This window comes from Paroedura picta, chromosome 5, assembly GCF_049243985.1.
Source record: "Paroedura picta isolate Pp20150507F chromosome 5, Ppicta_v3.0, whole genome shotgun sequence".
Taxonomy (NCBI): domain Eukaryota; kingdom Metazoa; phylum Chordata; class Lepidosauria; order Squamata; family Gekkonidae; genus Paroedura; species Paroedura picta.
This window is the reverse complement of record NC_135373.1, coordinates 45,993,202-46,008,516: the sequence shown is the minus strand read 5'-3', so window position 1 is coordinate 46,008,516 and position 15,315 is coordinate 45,993,202. Positions and strand designations below refer to the sequence as shown.

The 15,315-nt window shown below is 50.9% G+C and overlaps 1 protein-coding gene across 1 annotated transcript; it reads left to right on the top strand.

The window, feature by feature from the left end:
• Positions 1 to 1,777: 1,777 nt before the first annotated feature.
• PAQR7 (progestin and adipoQ receptor family member 7) lies at positions 1,778 to 13,688 on the top strand. Its single transcript, XM_077337654.1, has 2 exons — positions 1,778 to 2,319; positions 10,546 to 13,688. Exons 1-2 carry the CDS (start codon positions 1,847 to 1,849, stop codon positions 11,630 to 11,632), a joined length of 1,560 nt encoding a protein of 519 aa, XP_077193769.1. The 5' UTR covers positions 1,778 to 1,846; the 3' UTR covers positions 11,633 to 13,688.
• Positions 13,689 to 15,315: the final 1,627 nt, after the last annotated feature.

The following is a 15,315-nucleotide window of genomic DNA, read 5'->3' as shown; positions in this document are numbered from 1 at the left end:
ACTTTTCAGCCAGGGCTAAAAAGGTCAGTTTCACTTGGAATTTTATTTCATTTATTTCCTGACTTTCTAATGCAGGCTTTCTCAACCCAGAGTTTCTTGATCAGGTGATATGACCATATATGGTCATGTTGATCCCCCTATGACCAATGATGGGCCTATAAGGGGTGGGAAGGGCAGGGGCCTCTGTGGGCATGTATACAGCTATGCTTCCCAGCCATATTGTGCACACTTATGCCACTTGTAGGGTTTCTCGAAGCCTCAACAGTAGAAAAGTTGAAAAAGACTGTTGTAATGTGAAGTGAAAAGAGGCAGAAGAAGGTAAAATAGAAAGTAGTAAAATAACTTAATAGCTGATTCTAGGCTCCCTGCTCTCCCTCAGGAAGAGGCAGGAAATAATCTGAAGAGGTTGGGTGCCATCTAGTGGCTAGAACATCCAGCGGTGGAAACACCCAGCAAGTTCTCTACCTATTCCATTCATGCATGCTGCAGCTTCTCCCAGTATTGGGAGAAGGGAGATGCTAATATGGGAAGGATTTGTGAAGTATGGTTGCTCCAAATGATTATAAATCTTTCAGGAAAAGCTCCCCTTCACATGTGCATTTGCTGCTCCTGTTAGGTGTTGGTGATATGAAAAGTTAGTTATGGCCCCCACTACCGCCACCAGTAAGAGCCTCTTGTGGCGCAGAGTGGTAAGGCAGCAGACATGCAAGTCTGAAAGCTCTGCCCATGAGGCTGGGAGTTCAATCCCATCAGCCGGCTCAAGGTTGACTCAGCCTACCATCCTTCCGAGGTCGGTAAAATGAGTACCCAGCTTGCTGGGGGGTAAATGGTAATGACTGGGGAAGGCACTGGCAAACCACCCCGTGTTGAGTCTGCCATGAAAACGCTAGAGGGCGTCACCCCAAGGGTCAGACATGACCCAGTGCTTGCACAGGGGATACCTTTACCGCCGCCAGTATACTGCTAGCGCCAACGAAATGGCAATGGATTCTAAAAACTGAACTGGCAAGCTTTGCTCCAACTGAGGCCCTGTTTACTAAATGCGTCAGTGGTGGCCAGAGAAGCATTGAGAAAGATTTCAAAAAATGTTCAGGTTGAGCTTGCTGCTCTGATGTATGAAGCTGCTGTTGGAAGTGAAGGACTTGGTGCTGTCTCTTGGCATCAGACTTCAGAAGGGGACATCATGGAATCAAGAGATAAGTAGACCAGCTATCCCTTTGGTGTGTAGATTCCTACTGTCAGGGAAACTTCCTTCCAGCTTGACCCCAGTTCTCTATGCAGTGCCCTTTTATTCACCTTGGCATGCTTTTCTACATCTCTATCCATCCTCGTTTGACTAGTTTAAAATCTTGGCTCTGCTCTATCCCGTCTAAAATACAGAACCTTACAATAAAGGACTCATCATTTCTGCAAAGATAAAGACTCCACCTGTTACTTGGTTTCTTGTCTGCATGCACAAACCAGATAGACCGCTGCTTTATGTTTTGGGCACCCCGAGCTAAGCCAGACTCCTACGTACTTCTACAAATAGATTGGCTGCGATCTCAAGGGCACCACTTGGCCCAAAGGAGCATCAGTCTCCCGTTTTCAAGAATGCCAGAAAAGGAGCTGCCCGAAGAGACATTCCCAGGTGGGCCGGCAGACAGGAATGCTCCTTTTGGTGCTGTTTTAAAAAAACTGCAAACAGGAGCAGGAGAAGCCAATGGGGGGGATGCAGCGTTTCCCGCGGACGGCTCCCGCCCCAAATAAAATGGTTGGGCCCTAGCGACGGTTTATAAAGAGCCAGGGAACGGTCCAGGCGGCATCCCGCAGCTGCCTGGCGCAGTCCCGGCCGCCCCCCTGGCCCATGGGCGGGGGGCTTCCTTGCCACGTGCCCCCCGCCCGTTATGTAACGAAAGCGCGCGTCCAATGGGGCGGGCCGAGGCGAAGCAGGGCGGGCGGGCAGGCGTCTGTCCTCCCTCCCTCCCTCCCTCCCTCCCGCGGAGGCGCGGGGAGAATTTTGCCCAGTGCCCCTTCTCTCCACACCGGTGGCCTCGCCTCCCCTCCCCTCCCCTCCCCTCCCGCCGGGCCTGGCTGCGGGAGCCCTCGGCGGCGCTTCGGTGCGGCGGCGCCTGCCGGCCGGCCAGCAGCCGTGGGGGGGCGGCCAAGCGTCGAGGCGGGTCTTTTCCGCGAGGGGCGGTTGCTGCCGCAGAGGGGCGGCCTTGCCTCTGCTCGGGCTGGCTCTCGCGGCCGCTTCCTGCCCATCGGTCCCGCTGGAGTTCACGGAGAGGCGGACTCTGGAGCATCTTCGGGTAGCACCAGCAGCCGCCGCCGCCGGAGGTCCGTAAGAGGCAGGGAGGGAGGGAGGCGGGAAAGTGGGGCGCGGAGGAGCGAGGCCCGGGGGTGGGAGAGGCACGTGCGAGCGTCCGCACGAGCCCCCTGGTCGGTGGGGGGGGGGAGCACCTAAACTGGGAGTGGGCTGTGTCCGCTGAAAGCTGCCGGTCGTGCCGCCGGTGTGTGTGTGTGTGTGTGGGGGGGGTGCATTCCGCGCCCCTGCGTGCTCCCTCGGAAGCCAGACCCACGGAGTCCCCGGAGTCTGGCCTCCTCCAGGGACACCCCAACGCAAGCCGTGCAAGATTGCCTTTTCTTGGGCCACCCAGATTCGCCTCAAACACTTGCGAGTCGGCCGGGTCTTTGCATCGGGCTGATGGCACAAGCCTTTAAAAGAGAGAAGCGGCATTGGAAAGCGGAGCGGGGGGGGGGGGAGGGGGGAGTAGATCAATTCCCGCCAACTAGTTTTGCTTTGCAAGCTGACCTGGGAAAACAGTGCGGGGAGAAAACCCAAATCTCCTGGCACCGTGAAGGCCACCGGATTTCATGTGGGCCAGCGCCGGCTCTGCTGGATGCCCAAGGTGCTAAGGAGCTGGGAGCTGGCAGAGGAAGCCTGAGACATGCAGTAGGTGCCTGGCTCTGAGGAGCCTGGAAGCCTGGGGGTTTAAGAAACAGAACAGCGGCAGTGCTTTTTGCATTTCATTGACTGTAGACTTCACGGCTCGGTTTTTCTGTTCTATGCCCATGTATGTGTCTTGCTAGTGGAGGAAACCCTTCATGCATCGGATAAAGCTGGTGCCAGAACATCTGCTTCAAGATATCTTTCAAGTGCCATCGGTTTTGTTTCCCTGCAACAAAAGCCCTTTTCCCAAATGAGAATGAGGTCATGTAGAGTCTGTGTACAGCGGACACTAGATTTTTTATTATACTCGAATCAAAATCATAGAATTGGAAACTACCTCCAGGGTCATCTAGTCCAACCTTCACAACTACCTGCCCACCCACTGTCACCCCAATTCCATGCCCAGATAATGCTCTCTCCCCCTCTCCCCTCCCAAAACCAGAATCCCTGGCCAGTCAGGCCTGGAGGAAATTCACTTTCTGACCCCAGTAATTGCAGCAAGTAATTCTCATGTTACTTATAGGGAATGCAGGTTCAGCTGAATGTACCATTGAAGCCTTACCTTTCTCCAGGGGCTGTTCCAGTTTTCCTCTGTAAAGTGAACATGGACTGTCTTCCTTACAAAGGGGAGCAGGTGCATATCTCCCTGCAGGTTGTATCCGTGTTCACTGCAACTTATGTGCACTGGGCTAAACTAAGGGGGAAGTCGAAAGCGACGCTGAACATAGCAGGACTTACTTCTGAGTAAATATGCACAAACTGGCAGTGTCGTGTTGCAATTACTGTTGTTGCTATGGTTTGCCATCGAGTCAGAGTGGAGTTATGGCCAGCTGGTAATGTTTTCAAGAGGAGATGTTCAGGCCCAGGTATTCCTTGGAAATCTCCTGTCCAAATAATCAGGGGTAGTCAAACTGCAGCCCTCCAGATGTCCATGGACTACAATTCCCATGAGCCCCTGACAGCAAATGCTGGCAGGGGCTCATGGGAATTGTAGTCCATGGACATCTGGAGGGCCGCAGTTTGACTAACCCTGAACTTGTCAGGGCTGGCCCTGCCTGGCTTCTGAGGAGACTGAGCAATGAGCAAGGCAATCTGGCACTGGTTAATTGGCAGGCATGAGACCCAGCTGGATTCAGTGGGGCTTTCTTCCGAGCAAGCCTGCATGGGATGAATCAGAGGGTTTCTATGGGAACAAACAGTGGTACAAGTGCAAACTTTCTCAGAGGTATCCTGATATCTAAAAATGCCGGGCAACAGTGGAAAGAAAACCCTGGGCTTGAATCCGGACTAAATTGGCAATCTCCATCAATTTATACACACACACACAGAGGTCTGGTATCGCCCTGGAGGAGCATTGAGAGGAGGGACAAGAAAGTTCCATCCTGCTGTCAAAACTTTAGGTTAAATCCATCTGGAACCAACAGAGGAGAGAAGAAAACTTCCTGCAGCTTTTGCGCAAGAAAATCTCTCTCAAATGTTGTCGTTACTCAGTGTGGGAGCCCTTCCCAGATGTGTTGGGGACCTTCCTTGGCTCTGGGGCAGGATATCAGAAGTCAGCCAGTGGTTTCCTCTTAAAAGATCTTTTCATAACACAGGGTGGGGGTGGAACGCAGACCATTAAGGGACATAAAAGGAGCCAGGAACTGAGCGGGCTGTTAAGTTTGAGAGAGAGGAAGAAGATTCCTCACACGGCTCTTATTTTTTGTGTGTGTGCAATATTATTTTTAGCACTTTTGTAGCCTTGTTTTCTCTTTCTTTCCCCTAACGAAGACAGCAGATCTTGATAAAGATCTTGATAAAGAGAGGCCGCTTACAGGTCCTGGAAGATTCCAGCCCCACCTTCAAGCCTTTGCTTATGTAACCGTAGGGTGTTGGCTTGAATCACAGCTGCTGGTTTGGGTAAAAGGTTACTGTTGGTCCATTAAAGAACTATAACCTGCCTTTTTGTATTATTTAAAAACTGTCAAACTCTAATCTGGAGGGTGGGTTTTCGATTTCCCACTCCTCCACATGCAGCCAGCTGGGTGGCCTTGGGCTAGTTACAGTTCTCTTAGGACTGTTCTCACAGAGCAGTTCTGTTAGAGCTTTCTCAGCCCCACCTACCTCACAGGGTGTCACAGGGAAGAGGAAGGGAAGGTGGTTGTAAGCCCATTTGGGACACCTTCAGGTAGTGAAAAGCAGGGTATTAAAAAAACAGCTCTTCTTCTTTTAGCTTGCAGTGGCACGGAAACAGACAAAATGGCTCTCCGTGTTACCAAAAGAAACGAGAGAACATTTAGTAGTTTAATAAGCAAAAAGCTTCCATGATGCTATTTGAAGGATTGCTTTGGGATAGTGCCCATGTGGGTCGACCAGGCATCTCCTTATTTAGAAAGGGATTGCCCAGGGTGTGGCTACGTGTTGCAAAGCAAGAGGGTAAATTTGCAAACTGTTAACATTTCAGGCATCACTAATTTGTGGTCAGTGATCCCAAGAAGGCGCTCGATAGGATGCTGTGTTGCTGGACCAGACTAAAGTGGTGAGGATCTTGGAAAGCAGTCCCCTAAAGTAGTGATCCCCAACCTGTGGGCTGCCGACCACATGGGGTCCTTCGACTAATTGGAGGTGGGCCCCGAAGGACGCCTTCCCCTCCCCCACGGCCCTTTATTTCATCCCCCCCGGCCCTTTACAACACACTTCATTGTTGTGGCGTGTCTGTATCTTATTTTGAAGGGATGTTTAAACATTACCATAGCGATCAGAGAGCGCTAGGGCAGTGGTTGAGAGTAGACGAGTAAACTACCCCCCCACACCAGGCCTCAGTAAAAGGCATTGAGTGGTCCCTGGTGAGTGGTCCCCGGCGTTGAGTGGTCCCTGGTGATAAAAAGGTTGGGGACCACTGCCCTAAAGCATGGGAACCAACACACCCGTGGTCCTCCAGATGTTCATGTACTACAATTCCTATGAGCCCCTGCCAGCATTTGCTGGCAGGGGCTCATGGGAATTGTAGTCCATGAACATCTTTGGGACCACAGGTGTGTTGGTTCCCATCTCTTTTGCAGCATGCCACATCAGAATATAGCACAGACCCCTCCACACGACAGTGACTGTTCTCTTAGTATCTGTTGACTGAGAAAATACAGAATGACCGAAATGTTAAAGTGACAGTGAGCTTCTGCTTTCACAGCCCCCTTACCGTAATTCCAGGCTTACCGTAATTCCAGGTTTATCCCCGCTAAGATATTTGGATTTAATTGTTTGTGGGTTTTAATGGGCTTTTAAAGGGGGTTTTATTGGGGGAATCATGAATGTTGTGACCTGTCACAGGAGTGGCAGGATGGAAATAAACGAATGAACAAACAAATAGACAAATAATCACCGCTATGCTGGACAGTGGTCTGCTAGCAGGCTGCATGCATCCATTTGTCTGCCCCAGTGTAGCTGGACCAGTGGCTCATCTTCATCCAGGCAGGTTTGTTCAGGGCCAAACTAGGTGTGCTGTGGGAGAGCTTTAATTTAGGGTTTCCTACAGTTGTTCTTTAAAACACTAATGATCGACTCAGTGCAGTTGCCTTGAAGATTAGGGAAGGCTTTTGAGGACACTGGGGGTTAGTGCTCTTCCTAGCCATGCAGCTTCCCCAAAGGAAATATGTACCCACTCTAGCTGAAACAATCCCTGCAAGGAGGAGAAGCTGGGTTTTTGTACCCTGCTTTTTACTACCCGAAGGAGTCTCAAAGCGACTCCTCTTCCTCTACCCACAACTGAGATAGGTAGGGCTCAGAGAGCTCTGCAAGAACTGTGACTGGCCCAAGGTCACCCAGCTTGACTACATGTGGAGGAGTGTAAAAATCAAACCCAGTTCTCCCAACAGAGATTGCCAAATTGGCAGGAGAGCAGTTATGGCTCTTGAATTGGTCTTTTTTTGACAGGCTGGAGCTGACTGTAGTGTTTTTGGGAGGATGGGGATTTATACTGGGAAATCTCCATGGATGGCTGGAGCTTCTCCTCTCCTTTAGTGGCACCCCTGATCTTGAGAGTAGCTCTGTAGGGTTACAGATGAGAAAAGAAGAATCCACAAAGGTGTCTGAAGGACCCTGGGTGGACATGTATGCAGCTATGCTTCCTAACCGTATTCCGTATTCTGACTGCACCACTTTTGTGGTTCCTTGAATCCTGAAGAATGTTTCCAGGGCTGCTCAATGAATAAAAAAAGCTGAGAAAGGCAGAGTCAGATGCTTGGTCTCCCAAGGTACCCATTCTGATTGGCAGAGGACTTTCAAGGTCTCTGGTCAAGGGTCTTTAATTTTGCCAATGACCTGATGCTGGGATCAGAAATGGTTTCTTATCTCACTATGTATGCTAACATCATTCAGTCCTTACATCTGTATTCTCAACAATCCCCCAGAAGGGCTATATATCCTCTTTATTTTATTTTATTTTTTATTGGAGTAGTAGATTGGAATAGTAGAATGTAATGCAATTTGGAATGGTAGAGTGGAATGTATTTCTCTGATTTAGGGACAGTGGAGATATACTACACAGTTAATAGCACTACCTCAAAGAAGAGGATGCTGTACTGTTGCCTCTACACATGAGAGGAGATGAATGGGGTGTAACTACAGGGCCTTGGTAGATTACTCTCAGCATTCCACAATTGAGAAGGGTACATCTGCCCATCAATCTCAAATTTTTATATATTTATTTCCTTCACTCTGCTTTTCTCCACACACATACACACACACAGGAATTAAACCCAAACAGATGTTGATCATATAAATTAAGCTTGTTATTCGGGTTTGGTGCTTGCGTCTGTTAAACACCCTTATTATGCTGTATGTTAATTTGCTGCTCACCCTCTACCTATATGTATAGACCTATATGTAGCTTCCATTTCACGATATTTGAAGAGGAGTGCAAGCACACAAAATATACTTTTTATACTATATACAGTATTTGCTGGCGTATAAGACTATTTTTCCCTGAAAAACATGCCTCCAAGTGGGGGGGGGGTCGTCCTATACGCCGGGTGCACTTCAGTTGGGATAGACATAGCTGCCCATAGTGGCCCATATTACTGTAATGTAATGTAACAAACTCTATATTTTGAGTGGAAATGTTGGGGGGGTCGTCTTATACGCCCAGTCGTCTTATACGCCAGCAAATATGGTACTTATACTTTGAATACAACTTTGCTGGTTCTTTTGTTGGCTTTAACTCTGTTCTGCTGCTTCAGACCAACATGGCTACCTACCTGAATCTATTTAGTAAACTGTAGCTTCTGTGCCTGGGGCCATTCCAGATGCTTAGCAGCTGCATTTATTTGTTTAGTTTGGAAGAGTTTGCCTGCCACCTCTCCAGACCTATTCCCATCTTACTGGGATCTGGAAGCACACAATTGAAAACAAACAAATCCCAGAGATCATCTGATGTATTTGCCATTTGGGACGGCATCAAAGGTCACTTGCATTCCCAAGTGCAGTCACCACGACATGTAGCACATGAGGACAGGTGCATATATGTACGGCTGTGCAGAGCAGGAAGGCAAGATAAGAATAATAAGAACAGACTTGCTGGATCAGGCCCTCTCCTCCATTTGTCCTGATGTCAGGATCACTAGCAGGGGCCCTCCAGCAATACCCCCCCCCCATGGCTCCCTGTAGCCTGAGCCCTTTCGATTTCTTATGCGTCTTAATTTCAGCTGACATCGATTGACGTAATCTAAACAGCCTACCTCACAGGGCTATGGGTGTGAAGGTGACAAAGACCTCAATATACGACCTGAGATCTGTGCTTGCCTCGGACTGTCTGCCTGGCAGAACTGGTGGGAGCTGCAGCTGTTTCGGCAGAAGAAACCTGCCAAGGGAACACTTCCTCTTTTCCCACATCAGAATTCCCACAGCTTCCGCTTCCCCATTTCTGACACCTGCAAGTTTCCGTGAGCATATCTAATGACAGATGTGCCCAGTCTACAATTTTTGTGGAAGGGGTCTGATGCAGATGTGCAAAATGAGCGTTAATTAGTCATTCATTCAGCGGATGTACCAGCCCTCACGGTGAAGTCTCAAGACGGTGTACACAACACCGGAACAAGAAAACACACGGAGCATTCGTAACCATTTCAAACCAAGAAATAAGATAATTTCAGACAACGAGTATATTGCAAATTTACAGGAACAGCATAACATATGAAAGGGGCGTATTGGGGGTTGATGTTACATTTCCTGGCGAGGAGGTCAGCGACAGGGTCCGTGTGGCTGGTCTAATCCAAAAGCCTGACAGAAGACTGAGTTCTGATAGGGCCTTGATTCCATTGGGGAGCTCGTTCCACCTGGTTGAAGCTGCAGATGAAAAGGCTCTGGTTCTAGTTGAGGCCAGGCAGATTCCTTTGGGGCCAGGGATTGCTAGGCTGCTAGCATGCCTGGAGCGAGTAGCTCTTGGGGTGGGGGGGTTATATGCAACGAGTCGGTCCTTTAGGGATGCAGGAGCCAAGCCGCGTAAAGCCTTATCCCTGGGGTACGTTGCCCATTTATATCATCGCCATGCTTACGACGACTGCCTTCTGCATTTTCCGACCGAGGAAGGCTTCTCCATTGGAAGAAGGCTTTCTGCATTGAACGGAAGCCTTTCTCCCAGACTTAGTGGAAGAAATCCATGGTCTCTGACTGAGCGGAACAGAGCCGAAGGATCCAGCCCACTGCAGCTGTGCAGCAACTGATGACAGCGTTCAACAATTAGATTACATTCTTTGTTTTGTTACGATGATTGCTAGTCCTTTGGCTGTTTTTGTTCTTGCATCTGTTCATATGTTGCAAACAGTTTTTGTGGTCCTGAACAGTTGCCTGCCCCTGCTGTGTGCCAGAGCTTTGTCTTCTCTGACTGCATCCACACGCCTGCACACAAGCCCTCATCGGGATGCCAGCCTCCAGGTGGGACCTGGGGAAACCTCCACCCCCAAATTGCAGCATATCTCCAGGCTACAGGGACCAGTTCCCCTGGAGAAGATGGATGCTTTGGAGCAGGGATTCCCAACCAGGGGTCCACGGGCCCTTTGGGGTCCACAGCCTTTCCCCTCCTGCCTTAATGACCTTGACCACAAGCTAGGCCATGTCCACCTGGAGGGCTCAGTGAGTAGGCCCGCATGGGTGTAACAATCCAGGGGAGGCAGTCCGTTGTGGAGTGGTGTGGGAGGGGTGGCATCTGGGCTGCCTTCTTAGCTCCTGCACTCCTTTGGGCCTACACGAGGGGGAGCCACTGTAGTGACAGTAAAGGCAGGGGGAGAGCAGAAGGAGGGCGAAGGGTGACGTCACTTCTGAGGACATGGCTGGGAGGTGTTACTGGCTGACATGACTTCCAGGGGTCCTTGAAACCTGACAATTTATTTCAGGGGCTCCTTCGTGGTCCAAAGGTTGAAAAAGACTGCTTTGGAGGGTGAACTCTGTAGCATCATACTCCCATGTCCTCCCCAGGATCGATCCCTAAATCTCCAGCCTGGATCTGGCATCCCTACGCCTTCATCCCCCGCCAGCGGATAGGGGTGTCCTGGCAACCGTACCACTGCTTCAGCCCCAACACTCAGGCGTGCGTTATTTTTAACCTTCCCAATGCCGACTAACTTCCTCTTTTCTTTCCCAAGGGGTTTTTGTTCTGCGGGGCTCGGCCTTCCTGCCATGGCCACGGTCGTGGCTGAGAAGCTCAGCCACCTGTTCATCAATGTCCAGCACCTCTGGAAGGTCCCGCGTCTCCTGGAGCACGCCCTCCCTTCCTCCTCCTGCACCGTGGGGGTGTCGGACGTGCCCCGGCTCTTCTGGAAGCCGTACATCCACGCCGGCTACCGCCCCCTTAACCAGACCTGGAGGTACTACTTCCTGTCTCTCTTCCAACAACACAATGAGGCAGTCAACGTCTGGACGCACCTGGTGGCCGCTGTGATCCTGCTGGCGAGGTTCTGGCGGCTCTCCCAGGCGGTGGATTTCCTCGGTGATCCGCACACGCTGCCCCTCTTGGTCATCGCCGTCTCCTCCGTCGTCTACTCGACGTTCAGCACCCTGGCCCATCTCCTGCAAGCCAAGTCGGAGTTCTGGCACTACGCCTTCTTCTTCTTGGATTATGTGGGCGTTGCCACTTACCAATACAGCAGTGCCTTAGTACATTACTACTATGCCATCGAGCCGGAGTGGCATGCCCGGGTGGTGAGCTTCTATGTGCCGGGGGCGATCCTGCTGGCCTGGCTCTCCTGTGCCGGATCCTGCTACGCCAAATACAGGTGCCCCCAGCTCTCCTCTCTGCAGGGCCGGCTGTGCCAGGAAATGCCCTCAGCCGTGGCATATGCGTTGGACATCAGCCCAGTGGCTTACCGCATTTATGCCTCCTCTGGGATCGCAGACCCGGCTGTTCTGTACCACAAGTGCCACGTCCTCTTTTTCCTGATTGGGGCCTTTTTCTTCGCCTACCCGTACCCGGAGAAATGGTTTCCCGACAAGTGCCATTTTGTCGGCCAAGGGCACCAGATCTTCCACGTCTTCCTGCTGCTCTGCACCCTCACCCAGGTGGAGGCGGTGCTCCTGGATTACGAGACGCGGCGACCCATCTATGCGCGGCTGCACAGTGGCCTGGCCCCTGTTTTCTCTGCCCTGTGCCTTTTCGTGGTGGCGTCCTGCAGCTTCACAGCCCTCTACATGACCACCAAAGTGAAACGCAAACTGGATGACAAAGGCGAATAATTAGCAGCAGCAGCCCACCCTGCAGGGAGTTGGATCTGCCCACCGCTTTGGCTTCCTCTTCCTGGGCACATCCACAAGGTTGCGATCTGGGAACCGGATGTTCTCCCTGGGATGGCTTTGGCTTTCGGGGGGTTTTCCCCTTCCCTGAAAAAGACCTGCCGGCCCCCTGTTAGAGCGTGTCAATATCTTAGTTTCGTGACTCTTCCTGGAGCCGGAGTCGAAGGACAGTTCCCAGGAGGCTGTGCTGGGGCAGAGGGCCATGGGCGGAGCCCCTCCCCTCCACAAGGGAACGTTGCTTCCAAGAGGCCGGTCCATTCCCTGGGAGGGCTCATCACCTCCTCTGTCTTTTGCCCATCTTCCCTCTGCTCTCCCAAGTGATCAGGGAGCTGTAGTGGACGTCAGGGGTTGGGCTCGGAGTGCAGTTTAGACATCCACGGCCTCGGGAGCAGCCCTGCCCTGGGTCCATGTAGGGACTGGAGGGGTAGTTTGACACACCTGGCCTGTGTGGGCAGAGATCCAGAGCAGTTGTGGTGCCTTGACAGCAGTCTTCAAGGCTGGGTGTCTCAGAGGGTCAGGTTCCTGTTTCCCCTCTGGGGACCATTCCTGCCCCTCCTGTAGCGTGCTGCAATAGGTAACTGGCAATTCAGGAGCTTGCTATGCGGACATGCCTTAAAGCGAGTTTCTCCATGGCCGTTTGAATGGGGCGAGGCTGCCTCTGGCTGATAATACTTTTCGCATGACGGTGGCTCGTCTCGTGCCAGCAATTTGGGCATTTATTATGCAACCAGGGATTTTTTAAAATTGTGCGTGTGGGGGCGGGGGGATATATTCAACGGCTGGCTTTCTAATAAACAGAGCACTGCCATGTTGAATTTGGGGCAAGCACCCACCTAGTTCAGCGCTTTCTCCCTTTCTCTGGGGAAGGATTCTTGATGGTTTCCAGCCAGGTGGGCCAGGAGTCATGCCAACTCTTCCCGAGTGTGGGTTGGATCCCATGGATCTGCAAGCGAAGGTGCTTTTCTCTGGCAGATGTTTTCCCTTGGGGCAAGACACTGGATCCACAAGCCCCATCCCTGTTCCACACTCCTGAAAGAAAGAAAAAACTCTGAGTGGCCATCACCGTATCTTGTGCCAATGAATTCCCTTTTTTGAGTATGCTACATGTAATGAACACCTTCCTTTTTGAGGGTCTTTTGAAGACTCATTAAACGTGCTAGTTGTGTGCTGCCGTTCTTTCAGGGGTCAGCATGCCTTTCACACAAACAAGTCAGTAGAAATGCTCCAGAATGCCACCTTTGGTTTGCATTGGTAAAGCGACATGTTTGAATCCTGGCGAACCTTTGAAATGTGGGTGTTGGTGGAATACAGCCAGTCCATTCACTTAACCAGGTGGCCAAACTGTGGCTCTTCATATGTCTGTGGACTACAATTCCCATGAGCACCTGCAGGCAGGGGCTTATGGGAATTATAGTCCACAGTTATCTGGAGAGCCACAGTTTGACCAGCCCTGGCCTAGCCCAAGTCAGGAGCCTCCCCCTCTTTTCCAGACTACATCTGCTTAATGTAACTCATCACTTCCAGTTGGCAGTGTGTGAACCAGCACTTAATGATCATTCTGGAGCTTGGGGGCAGGAAGTCAGTCTGGACACCCTCATCCATGTGGTTGGAAATTGGGTGGCCCTTAGGAGTTCTGCTATGGGGAAAGCCAACTCCTTGCACATAGAAATCTAACGCATCAAGGGGAAAAATCAAATTTAGAATCCTGATGTTCCAACTTTCCACTTGGAGTGAGTTTTTTATTTCATGTCTTAATATGCGTTTATCCATCTGCACTGTGAAGTGGTACAGGCCTGCCTCGGAAGAGCTGTAGCAGGGTGTGTAGCATGCTTTAAACAAAGGGCATACTTTATATAGTGCAATTTGGAGCAATTTGTAAAGAGAAATTTTAGAGGAAAGACAAATAAGTTTGGTGGATTCTCCCCCGCCCCCCAATGACCCATCTGATATTTGGGATCTGATGCTGTTTGTTTCTATAAACTCTTTTTCACAAGCCAAATATTTTATCGTCTTGTGTCTCGTTTCTTTACCTACAAAGACCCTCAGCTGTAGAGTAATAAGGGCATTCGACAGGTGTTGCCAATGAGGACAAGATTACCCAAAATTGGCACCTGAGGACACAAATACTTGGATTGCTTTTAAACTGGCCGTGGAATGTCTGAAGCTTTGGTTTAAGTCCAGGGTGTTTGGATGGTGGCAGACCTGTGTGTGAGTCTGATTTGGTCCTGAAGCATCCTTGCCTTTTCCTGGAAAGTACCAATAATGGCACTAGCGTGTACCTCCTTTTCACACCGAAGGAGTCTTAGAGTACTTACAATCGCCTTCCCTTCCTCTCCCCACAACGGGTACCTTGTGAGGTAGGGAGGGCTGAAAGAACTCAGCTGTGGGCTGGTGGAGGGGGAGTGGGGAAATATTAATCCCAGATCTCCAGATTAGAGGCTGCTGCTCTAAACCCCGGCACCATGCTGGCTCTCTTAACTGATTGCTAATTATCCATTTATTTGATTTCTAAGCCGCAGCAGGCTGAGGGCAGCTTGTGTGAGGTTTATACGCCAATGAAATCATAAACACGTATTTTGCTGATCTCTTCGGCACCTATCAGATAGGACCTGTCCTGGCCCTCCTAGTTCTTAGACATGCTTTTTGGTGCAAGCCTGTCCGTCCCTTTTGTTTTTAACAGGGTGGCTTCACTAAGGTTCTGGCCAAAGGCTGCCGAAGTCTGCTCAGTCCGGTTTCTTTGGGCAACAGCCGAGTGCAGCCGCGGCACAAATCTTCATTGCGTGCAAGCGACAGGAAGGAGCGATCAGTGGCAGACAGAGTGACGCACCCTCTGCGCACATCTGTTCTGAGAAGTACCAGCTGGAGAGCAAATGAAGAGGCGCAGCCCACAGGGGAAGGGGGGATGCGGGGACAACCCCCCATGTGTGTGCGCCTGGCTGACGGGGGGGGGGGGGGGAGAGGCATTCTAGGTCACTGCCCTGCAAGGATGAGATCTCAAACATTTCCCCCATTGCTGTGATTCGTCTGCAGCACTCCCCGTACAGCCGCCTCTGCCATGTGAGAGCAACTGACTTCGCAATTGTACAGTACTATTTAATTACGCTATCTTATCTGCAGTGGAGGGCGGCCCTTTCTGCAGGCCTTGCTGGCTCCTGGGAAACCCTGAGTGGTGAGGGTGGGGCGGAGTTCTGCTATGGTCAGTTTCTGCCCCTCTCTTGTGCATGGATGGGTGCTCGTGTTTCCTCCACCCCACCCCCACTGCCCTCCAAGAACTCCCCTCCCAACTCTTAGCCTCTGGCAAAAAAGAAGAAAACAGGCATCCCTTGAAGCATCCGCTGCTTGCAATACCTCCCAATTTTTATGTATTTATTCCATTTATATACCACCCCTCTCTATGGTAAATATCTCCCATTTTGCAAACTGTGGGTCAAAGGACCCGTGCAGAATGTCAGTTAAAGTATCTCAGCAGGACTGCAGAGAACAAGAGTGCTTTTCACTACCCAAAAGAGTCTCAGAGCGGATTACAATTGCCTTTCCTTAGAGCCCATAGCCAGAAAACGTAATGGGGGATGGGAAATGACTACATGGGCAATCTGTCATCATTTATTTTCTCTGCTTTACTTCAA

Coding starts and splice junctions, on each gene's coding strand:
- PAQR7 (XM_077337654.1), top strand. CDS start 1,847: ATGGGCGGGGGGCTTCCTTGCCACGTGCCCCCCGCCCGTTATGTAACG. Junction 2,320..10,545: donor AGCAGCCGCCGCCGCCGGAG/GTCCGTAAGAGG, acceptor TTCTTTCCCAAG/GGGTTTTTGTTCTGCGGGGC.